At 34.0% G+C, this 11,708-nt stretch overlaps 1 protein-coding gene across 1 annotated transcript in view; it reads left to right on the top strand.

Annotated features, from left to right (window-relative positions):
* Crybg3 (crystallin beta-gamma domain containing 3) overlaps window positions 1-11,708 on the top strand; it is a 111,964-nt gene that overhangs the window by 53,855 nt on the left and 46,401 nt on the right. The window contains exons 7-11 of the mRNA XM_005336767.5: window positions 48-195; window positions 5,003-5,139; window positions 6,313-6,427; window positions 7,479-7,514; window positions 10,186-10,319. Of these exons, the coding sequence (XP_005336824.2) occupies window positions 48-195; window positions 5,003-5,139; window positions 6,313-6,427; window positions 7,479-7,514; window positions 10,186-10,319 (570 nt within the window). The remainder of the gene's footprint in view (window positions 1-47; window positions 196-5,002; window positions 5,140-6,312; window positions 6,428-7,478; window positions 7,515-10,185; window positions 10,320-11,708) is intronic.

Below are 11,708 nucleotides of genomic sequence, written 5' to 3'. Positions count from 1 at the left end.
ACTTATAAGATTAGATATAACTCATCATTGTGTTTATATTTGTTTAGCTGGCTATTATATGAGAAACCACATTTCCAAGGTCAGAAATGTGTGTTAGAAGAAGGGGAAACAGTGTTAAATCGTGACTGGATTCTTCAGAACAGAAAACATCCACAAAGAAAATTTGTATTGGGTTCTATCAAACGTGTCTTAAAGGTAACAAAGCTGTAGATTTTCCCTTATTTTTTATTTCATTTATCACATAGTAAAACTATGTTGTGGCCTAGCAATACTTAAGTATAGTTACTAATATTTGTTCTAACTTTATTAATCTTTATTATCATATTGATAATTTTTGAATTTACATATATAAACCATTGAAGTGAATGAAAACTTAAAATTTTAACTGTAATCTGGCTATTAAAGTGGTACATGTACTGTGTTCGTACATACCCATACACATGTGTGCATGTTTATATATAACATTAGGACTATATTATCTAGGAACCTTTAGGGGAAAAACCAATATTTTCAAATGTATCTCTTTATAGTATTTTCTGCTGCCACTAAGTATGGCCATATGTGTGTTTGTGTGTAAGTGTGTTACGATACATCAGAGAAGGAAGGATGAGGAGAGGAAGCAAAAGGTGTTTTTTTTTTTTTCTGTCTAGAAATATTAGTGAAGATGAGGAAGGTCTTCTAAGATAATTAAACATTTTGTGAGACACTCAATGATAGTTTAGAGGAAGGATTAATTAGTGATAAGGGAAGACCTCACATAAGGACAGAATATCCTCTCACATATTTAAAACTTTTCCTTCAGCAGTAACGTCATATATGAGGTAGTGAAGTTATTCATGTGACAATCATCATGGGTATATATGTTTTCCAGAAATAATTTATATACTTCAAAATAGAAATTGAAGTGAATCCTAGTATGATTTGCTTAAGTTATTAAACTGTTGATAGTTGCAGAAAAAATATGTGGAAAAACTAAAGCTGGAACATAGAAAAACTCAGCATAAGGTCTGTCTGCATATATTTGAATGAATCAGAACTACACCAGTGTGTGCCTAACAAATATTTGTGTCTGCTTTTGGATCTAATACCATTTGGGGTTCTGGGAATAGAAATGCAAGTGAGATATAGTCCCTTATTTCATGTTGCTTAAAGTCTGGGAAGAAGCTGCTGAATCACATGACCATATGACTCAGGAAGTGCTCTGCAGGGCCCTGAGAGTACACCAGGAAGAATTACCTCACCTTTTGGGAAGAGGCATCTCCCCTGGAGGAGGTAGCACCTGATCTAAATTTAGAAAAGATCAAACAGGAGTTTGACAGTATGGGACATGTGAGGGAGCTCCTGGTAGAGCCACTTTTGTCCAGATGAAGAGGTGAGCATTGGTGGCCCAGTGGTACTCAAGGAGATTAAAATGGCTAAGGCAGAGAGGGAAGTGTCCACTTGGATGGAAGGATCCAAGTGACCAGTTCAGTTCTGCAAAGAACATCTGAATGCTCACTTAATTTAGCTAACTCACTAGAAATTCCTTGAAATGAATAATTAGTTTGTAGGTGGAATCTTTTGAGATTTGTATAATTTATAGTCTTATGCTTTCCTTGAGAATATCAGACACCGTGTAAAGCTTAGGGGAAAAAGTGAATGAAATGAGACATTCAGCCACCCTCACAACCCCCGTGAAATCAAAGAGTCAAATCGAACAGATCAGTTTGTTGATCTTAGATATTTCAAGGAATATTTACACATCCACCATTTGCTTTCATTTTTTTCCCTCCTTCCATTGTTGCTAGTTTTAGAACTAAAATTTTTGGATTTTTAGTTGCAATGCTAATGTCTTGATTGGCTCATACCTTTTGGTGAGGAAAGAAAATACTCTTTGAACAGAAAACACACTCACATTGTTCTAAACATTTTATAAAGTAAGCGTCAGGCATTAAGATGTTCTCTTTTTCTCTAGTCTTGTCAAGATTCTGCCTGTGGATAGCTTCATTTTCATGGTGGCTGTTGCCGTGCCAGATTCATGGAGGCCTATGCCAACTTTATATTGTTTCATTACCTTACAGTTGGTTTGATATTAGTAGTAGTCAAAACTTTAATGTCCTTTAACCCTTTATGTGGTATTATTCTGTATATGGGACACAAAATTTTATAGGACACTTAAAAAACTGTTCAGTTTAAGTTTCCGTAAGTGACCAATATATGGGACTATGGGGGAAAATGGATTAAAGATGATGCTTTCACAGTGTCTTCACTCAACTGAGGACAGATACACCAGATACCCTTAGTCTACAGCAATTTGTATATTTTGAATACTCAGGGCTCATCTTTGTCCCAGTGAGAATAATTGAGAGTGGGGGTGGCAGTGCAGCAAATTTTGACTCAGTGCTTAACTTTCTCAAATTAGAATAAATGAGTATTGCAAATTACTATGTTTACTGTGCATTTACTATTCGTTTTAATGGTATGGCATTTTTCTTATGGCCAGAAGTTACTTAGTTTGTGCACACTTCATTAATGAATCTACAAGAGAGAGATCCGTTGTTAAATCAGGGACTGAGTCAGCTCATGGAAAATAGAAACAACTAGATTTTCATACTGTTTTCATTAACATACATTCCCACTCTGTTTCTCTTTTATAACCTTGTTTCTTTTTCTACTAATTATTGTAATAGTCTAAGGTCACAGAGTTTACCAGGATACACTTGCAAAGTATAGTACAATTAGAAATGTCCAGGAGGAAGCCAGTAAGCTGTTAGAGTAAGCTATTAATTGTTGCTAGATTACTATAAAGTACCCTTCAGTTGCTAGTGTTTGACTGCCTTTGTCCATCAAGGATTATAATACTTCTTCCAAAAGATGCTATTTCTGTGATTAGCTACTGTAGAATACAGAACACAGTGAAATCTTTTTCAATCAACTGGAGCAAAAATTGGGCTCCTAATAAAGATAGCTGAGAACATATGCCTTCTTATTTTTGTTTATATTCACTTTTAAGTTTTTGCTGCTGTGCTGTTTCCTTCTGTGTTGTAGACAAGAATTCCTCTTTGCTTTTCCCCTTTTGAAGTACACCACCCAAACATTGTTTGTATAACACAATGCAGAGGAAACCTGTTTGTGTGAGACACTTAGTTATGTATTCTGTTACTGTACCTCAGATCCCTGGAGGAACATTAATAGGCAGCATTTGAAATAATGTTACTAGAACTCTATTATGAATAGCATACAAAAGACTATTGAAGATTGACAGTTTACTGTTCTGGACATTTCTGGCTATTTTTGAAATGAAAATTTGGAAGGATATCTATCTACTTTTATATTTCAAAGGCGATTTTAGGTTATGTTTCTTTAATATGTTAAATTATGAAACTAATTTTCTGAAATGAGATGAATAAATGTTCTTGCCTTTATGTATTTTTTAAGAAAAGTAGAACAGTTTGTAGGACATAATAATAATACATAACAAGTGTAGCTTTTATTATTTTAATGTTCTGTTTATATTCACCTTTTTTGAACTAAACAGCTTCACTTTGAAAGGATAATTGTGACATTGTATTTTAACTAATAAAATTTGAGTTTGAGGTACTAAATTCCCTAATATGGTTCTAAATGTCTTCTATATGAACACTGAAAAGTACTTTAATATTACATATAACAATCTAAATTATTTCACATTTTAATGAGAATGATCAAAACTCAGTTTGGGGAAAGGTTTAAGAATTACAAAATTGCAAAACACATAAATAGTTTCAGTCTTTAATATATACCACCTCTGTTACTGCAGTTACCTATTTTAGTAAAGTGTATTCATTTGAATTTCACATTTTCCTAGGTAAGAATTCTGCTCCTGCAACCTGAGTTGTATAATTACACACTCATGCGTAATGAGATAGATTGTGTGTTCAGACAGAAGGTTATCTGTAATTTTGGAGAAGGGGGGAAATAATTGTGATATTACTTCCCTAAAGAAGAATGAGATCTCTCTTTTGAGTTATGAGTTGACTGTTATGAGAGATTTTTATAAATAATGCAGAGAGTCGTCTCTTTAGCTAAGATGAGGGAAGCATCTTCAGAGTTTACAAAGGCATAGTAAGGCTAGCCTGACTGCAGAGCTATGGGGTGTGAGTGGGGTCATGGTGCTATGGAACAGTGAACTGAAGTGTGGATTGAGTGTGATTACATCTTCAGCCAAGGTGCTAAAGGTAGAAAGTTGTGTTCTCACAATCCAAGCTACATTGAGTAGCTTCTACTTGATTGGTGGTTGTGATTGGAGGCCGGGGCGGGAAGCATTATTGAAGAGTGGACCATGGCAATGGGATTAGATAAGGAGATAAATGGGAGTGTAACTTTAAAGAGAAGATCTGAAGGAACATGTTGACAGGGGGTACCTAATTCTTATGACTGATCATGGAGTGTAGAATCAAATTTCTTAAGTTCTTAAGCCTTTCTTTATTATACCAGTTTACACTAAAAAAAAAAAAAAAAAAAAAAAAAAAAGGTTCCACAAGTAGGAAAACAGATTTCCTTTCCCCTCACCTCTAATTCCGACTTCTTTTGTCAGTGTAAATTAGATAAACACTCTGAAGGCGTAGTGCCTCTCTATTCTTTATTTTTTATGTCCCCCATGAGATCAACTTTTATTTAACTCCCTTCCTCCCTTATGGCTTTGTTATGCTTCTAAGAAGGAAGGCTTACAGACCTTTGGCACTTAAAGCCTCTAGTAACTCTGAGCATTACTTAATGGAACAAGTGTTTAAAAAACAAAGCAGAAAAAACTGGTACAATTGTTTTTCCATCAATTTAATCATTTTCTTGTTATTAAGGTTTCTTTAGAGAAATTCATGTAGAAAGTAACTAAGGAGCAAAAATATTTCCTTTATGTTGTTTTTGTGAAGAAATTCAGCTGAATAATGAGAATAATTGTAACTATGTCCAGGGGGTTTGGGAATGCTAGCCTGTGTGTCTTTAGATGATTTCAAAGTAAAATTACTTATTTACTGTTTTTCAGGATTGCAGCATTCCAGAGATAGAACTTTGCTCACAGTCTGACTCAGCTTATTGTCCCATCTACATACAGCGAGCAGTCCCCAATTTAGAAGAACTGAGTATCCCGAAATCTGTGTCTTTCACTGTGAATTCAGGAGTGTATGTATCAGTTCCTCTTTATTATAATGATTGATGGCCACTAAAGTTAATTTTTTGTTTCATATTTTAGTAGGTGACATACAAATTTCTTAAGTTTTAGTTAATTTACTTTATTTATGCTCCTGGAAAGACAAATGCAGGCTTTTAAACATATTCAATCTTTCTGTGGAACCAATTAAGGCTTTTATATATAGAATCCTTAGACATAGTTCTTGGTGGATGGATCCTTTGTCTCTCACATTTTGAGGCTGAAAAATAAAAACATGTCCCGGGTCTAGAAGTCTGGGGTTTCTTAGGTGCTAATTCCTGACAACAGGGAGGCACTGTGTTGTTTATCACCCCTCTTTTCCTGAAAGGCAGGTGGTATTGCCCTCACATTTTAGGTAAATGCTTTTGCAAGACAACTAGATGCTGAGCATAGATTTGGTTCTAGGCCTCTGGGTTTCTAAAGGTATCTGTAGGACCATGCATCTCAGCTCAGTCATTGTTTAGTTCCTGATTGGCTCCTGTCACAAAAACCAGTTCATGCCTAGCACAGCATGGATTCCTCTCTGTCTCCCATTATTTTTGTCGGCTCTGATAACAGTTGGTATACAATTTTGGGGTCAGTATAGGACATCTTTCTTTGTCTCCTCCAACTATGAATTAAAACTCTTGGGCAGACCTAGTAATTAGCCGAATGCATTGGAAGTATCTATAATTATCAAGCTTGGCTGGGAGATAGATGCATCTTTTCAGAATCTTATTTCAAATACTATTTCTATGGCAGCTAGTAGAACTGATATTGATTCTAAAATTTCAGGTCAAAATGTAAAATGCTTAGTGAACCCCTCCCTCTGATTGTCCTAGTTTGGAAAAGAATGGATATACGGGAATGATTTTGACTTTTCAGTTATATTCTTCTTGAGTTAAAAGTGCACAGGCTTTGAGTATTAGAAAATTCTAAGAAAAGTAAAACTTGGAAAACATTAGAATAAGAGGCTAGAAGGATCTGAGTTTTTCATAACATGTTAACTCTATGTGCTGGCTGGCCAGTCACTTAGGATGTATTTTACTTGTGTAATTCTGTGACGGAGGATTTTCTGTTTTGTTTTGGGCAAGCCATTTTACTGTTACAGATTCAGATGAAATTATTACTATTATACTTTAACCAATCATTCACTTCTTGTTTAGGTGGCTTGCCTACCCAGATATTAATTTTAAAGGTCAAGCTACAGTGTTGGAGGAAGACCATGGGCTCTTTGAGATTTCTGCAGCAGAAATGAAATCATTGCTTCCACTTCAAATGGTAAGCAAATTTAGAAAGAAGTGCTTCTTCCCTCAAATACTCATGAATTTAAAATTAAATAACTATGATGATTACTCATACATCTCAATCTGTCATGAATATGTGTACTACTGAATTGGGTTACTGCATATTGTTTTTCTGTTTATATCATAGAGAGGTCTGAATTTACCTTGTGTTGTACCACAAGTATCAGTCACAATACCTGCAGTTTCCTATATAAGTATTTTTTGTGAGTTTCTTTTCTTGATACTCCTTAGAAAATTGGTTGTAGTAAATTACATTCTTCCACCTCAGTAATGAATGGTAAGCTCAGCATTGATAATAAATGTATAGTTCTGTCAATGTTTACTTTCTTAAAGATAATAAAGTATCTGCAGGATACTTTTTTTTTGAGGAGAAAACTATTCAACTAAATGTTGACTGTGTAATAGAACATTTTTAGTTCTTCTGTGCCTTTTTTAGAACGCTATGAAAAATAAGAAATTTTAAGAAATATCACAATGTGAAGTACCATTTTGAAACAAGAAATTACAGAATTAGGGTTTTGTGAGGAAGGGTTTACTTTTTCTGCTGTACAATCTTGGCATCATGAAGACATCAAGTGTGATTAGAAAGTGTTGGTAGAACCTGGAAGGGTTAAGTGTGGATAGCTCAATGCTCTTATTTAGAAAGCTCAATTAATTGTAGGGTAAACATTTGGATATTTGGTTTAGAAATCTACTCTGCCAAATATGACTGCTAAATCTACTAGCAATTCAGCTTTCTGTTTGGGACATTCTGAGCAGGGGATTCAATCTTAATTGCTCATGTGTGCTCAAGGACTAAACCTCAATTGTCTTTATTGTAGTTATAATTTGGAATCTTTTAAAATTGTAGAGCAATCGGAGACTGTTTTGACTACTACAGAGTTCTGTACTTAAATGAACTTAAATTTGCTTATGTAGTCTTACCAAGTTAGATTTTATATAACCTACATATGTCACTTAGATATTTTGAGAGATTTTAATATCTGCATATCTAATATTAAATAAGAGTATCTTGTCATCTTTAGGGTGGACTGAAAGTGGAAATGCCTATGAACTTAAAGGTAAGTGTTGAAAATGACTTTTGCGGTAGGCCCCAAATAATGAATACTAATCTTTTTTTTTTTTCTTTTGGGGAGCGGGTACCGAAGATTAAACGCAGAGGCACTCAACCACTGAGCCATATCCCCAGCCCTATTTTATAATTTTGTACTTTATTTAGAGACAGGATCTCACTGAGTTGCTTAGCATCTTGCTTTTGATGAGACTGGCTTTGAACTCAATATCCTCTTGTCTCAGCCTCCCTAGCCGCTGTGATTACCAGTGTGTGCCACAGCACCCGGCCTCTAAGTACTAATCTTTAAGTATTTGAAATTACTGGAATGAAACAGTTCCCAGAACATATGATAATAAGGGATGTTGAGGTGGTAGGAAATGATTATACAGACTGTTCATGTGTAGTTGTGAATGAGGAGTGAAATCAGTATGCAAAGTTGGAGCTCAAATCCATCAAGTATCTACTGATGTCAAGGTGATTGGTCTGATTTTTGTTAGGGAGGTGAGTTTGAGATTGCAGCTATATACTTAAATGGAAATAGTTAGCATGTATTTGAGGATGATGCTTAAAGAGGAGATCAAGACTGATGAGAAGGAGGTATACGGAGCTCTTATCACATAATCATCAGTTTGTAAGTATAAATACCTGAAAGGAGGAAGAGAGCCAATGAAAACTGGAGGCAGGGGTGCTAGGATTAAAATGAGGGGAAAAAGGAGACAGAGTTACAAAATGTATGTTAGGAGAGAGAAAGAAACTTAGTGCAGTGATCAAATATGCAAGCACCCCTCCTTATAGCTAAGTTGTAGTATCTGTAGCAGAGGCAGGCATGGAAACAGGAGTTCATTCATCCTTCTCCTGTCCTTGGAAACAAGACACAATTCCTCCAACCCTACCATTTCTAGACTTCCTAATTTGTGGAATTGACTACCATTTCTCAATAACATATATGAAGACTTTAAAAACTTTTTTATATCTAATGCACATTGACTCTATATGTTGCAATTATATATCTGGGTTTTTAAAAAAATATTTATGCTTGGGTTTCACTCTTAGACTTTTAAATTGGTATGTGATCAAAAATTTTCCAGTCCCAGGTGATTTGAAAATGCCATGAAAATTGCAAACTACTAATCTAATAAATGTACATTTAGCTGTAACACTGAGTGACTCGTTCGAATCTCCTAGCTGGTGACATGACAGGTATGAAAGGCTGAGTTTAGACATGACAGATCTGATAGGCTCAGTCTTCCTTGGGCATTTGTAGTTTTACAGGTTGTAAGTATATATGACTGGATTGATCATCATAAATAATCACAGTTTACAAGCTCTTAGATAACATTGATAATGTCACAGAACCTTACTCATTAAAGAATTACTGGTTTTATTTGGTTTGAATATTGTCATCACATGTAACAAGTTATATCCCAGTGGCACATGCCTGTAATCACACCTACTCAGGAAGCTAAGGCAGAAGGATCCCAAGTTCAATGACAAACCTCTACTACTTAGCAAGACCCTGTGTCAAATAAAATTTTGAAAAAGGACCTAGGGCAGTGGTAGAACACTTGTCTAGTATATAGGAAGCCCTGGATTTGATCCCCAGTACCACAAAACAAGCAAGCAAATATATCACTTCTAATAGATCTTTCTATGAAAATCTCACGTACGAAATAGAGCCATATTGTTATATATATATATATATATATATGCATATATATATATGCATATATGTAGTCTACATAATGTTATTAGCATTTAGGAAGAAGGAAAATGTAACATTTTTGTTTAGTATATTTCAGTATTATGTCTTTTTAGCTATGATCTTGGGTTGGTAGCTGTGCACAAATTATTCCAATAACCATAAATAGGATTCAGTGATAAAGTGTGGACAGATTAATGCTATAACCACTGTTATTATTTTAACATAATTAGGACAACTGGTACTTGAGGAGTTAAAATGGAAAAATAGACAAGAAAAATACTGTATCAAGCCAAATTTGATATAAATGAAATATTGTAAATTTGTTTTCTACTGTGCTTGTCACACTACTCCCAAATTTGAATCAAATATCCAATTCAAAAAGTCCATAATTTTTAATCATTTATTTCTAGAAATTTTACACTTAAAAAAATTTAAATATTTATTTCAACAAATATTAATGACCATAGAAGCAGTTAGGTTTTATAAGAAGTGAAATATGTTTTCTGAATTCAATAATTTATTGCTATACACTGGAAACTCCAGAGTTTTTTATTTCCTATAGGAAAAATTCTATACTTAAATATGAAGTATACTTAAATATGAAATTCTATACTTAAATTCATATTTAAATATGAAGCCAGGTCAATATAAAATTCAAAACACAGGACTGAATGTATAAGGATGAGTTATAAGATAGTTTTATCAGTTATAAGACAGTGTATGAAATGATCCTAGAATTTGGGTGAACAGAATAATATAATCAAACCCAGGTATATTTATATGAGAGAGATATATTGTTAGTTAACATGTTTTACCTTTATGAAAAGGAGTAACATTTCATGTGAGTATCAGACACTGCTGTGTTATAAGACTGTATTAATGAAAAAAAACCAGCAGTCCCTATTTACATCACATATATATATATATTCATATTCTAGAGTATGATCATGGTAAATATTTTTTTTTTGTTTTTCAGGTCATTATTTATGAAAAACCTCACTTCCATGGACAGGCCAAAGACTTTAGTGAACATATCGATTCCGTCCCTGATTTTTTAAAAAATGATGGGGATTTTCAAGGAATTGGATCAATTCGTGTCATTGGTGGAGTGTGAGTGTCATCTTTTCAATATTTGACTTAGTATCCTTCTTTTGAAGTCTACATAATAAGTGCTCAACAGGGCAAACACAGCCAGCCTTATTCTAAAAATATACATCCCTTCTGTAGTATGCAAAGTAACAACAATACTTACTAATGATTTTCTACGTTGGTATTAGAGATTTTGAGATAGAAGATATTTTCTACAATTAATGTAAAAATCACTGCTTAGCATTTCTAGACACAGCATAGAAGGTAAGAGTTGTAAACTAAGTTATCTTCTCACTGGTAGTGAACATGAGTGACAACCCAGTCTTATCTTGTGTTCTGTTGGTGTGTTGATGTTTATAGACTGATGTGTTGAGGACTTTGCCAGTCAACCCCCTCTCATTAAAGAAATAGCTTGGGTTATGTATTTATAAAGCTGAGAGTTTTTGACACTGATGGCCCTCGTCTCTGAACTGTGTTTGAGGAAACTCTTAAAAGAGCACCTGGGTATAAATACATGTACACACATAAAGGTAAAACCATAAAGAAGAAACTTCCCACAAAGCCTATTTACTGTTGTCAACCCAGTGCCGGAATCCCTTAGAAACATTCTCTTGTCTGTACCAAAACACTGGTTATTTTGAATATTGGTTCATTTGAATGTTAAGCATTAGTGTCTTTTAATATTTGCTGTAATATCATATAACTTGTTTATCCTCTTCTAGCAAATGATGCTACTAAAATATTTTTATTCACAGGCATTAAATAGCTTATCAAAGGCCACTTGAGTGTCTAACATATATGAGCTTAGACTTCACAATTTATGACAACAAATTAAGTGATGGCCATACCAGCCAAAATGAAAATGTCAGAGACCTTAACATCGTAGATATATGGGTCATATTGATAATTGCTCTGACAAGTTGGTAGTTATTTAATTACTTATCTTTAAATTTCAAAAAGTGTTTGGGACTGAAAAGAACAAATACAGTTTGGCTAAATACATATTTCTATGTTGTATTTCTTTGTAGTCTTTGGTTTGTGAACACATCTGCTTCTTATTAATCCTGCTCTAAAATATTTTTGCCTCTTCCTGTCTTTGGAATCTAAATGTTTTCCCCATTAACTAAGCAGACTTAAACTAGATTTTTGCTTTACAGAATATTTTTTTAATTAATTTATTTTTTTATTGGTTGTTCAAAACATTACAAAGATTGCAGAATCACATCGGTTTACACATCCACACTTTTACATAGTGCCGTATTAGTACCTGTTGTATTCTGCTTTACAGAATATTATCTGCTACAATTTGGTGTGATGGACAGTGTTATTCTCTAAGTTTTCTTACAACTATTTAATAAGAATAATCTCAAGAAAGTATGGCTGTATACAGCGTACACAATTCCATTTTTA

This window comes from Ictidomys tridecemlineatus, chromosome 3 (assembly GCF_052094955.1).
Source record: "Ictidomys tridecemlineatus isolate mIctTri1 chromosome 3, mIctTri1.hap1, whole genome shotgun sequence".
In the NCBI taxonomy this organism is placed as follows: Eukaryota; Metazoa; Chordata; class Mammalia; order Rodentia; family Sciuridae; genus Ictidomys; species Ictidomys tridecemlineatus.
This window is presented reverse-complemented; position numbering and strand designations above follow the sequence as displayed.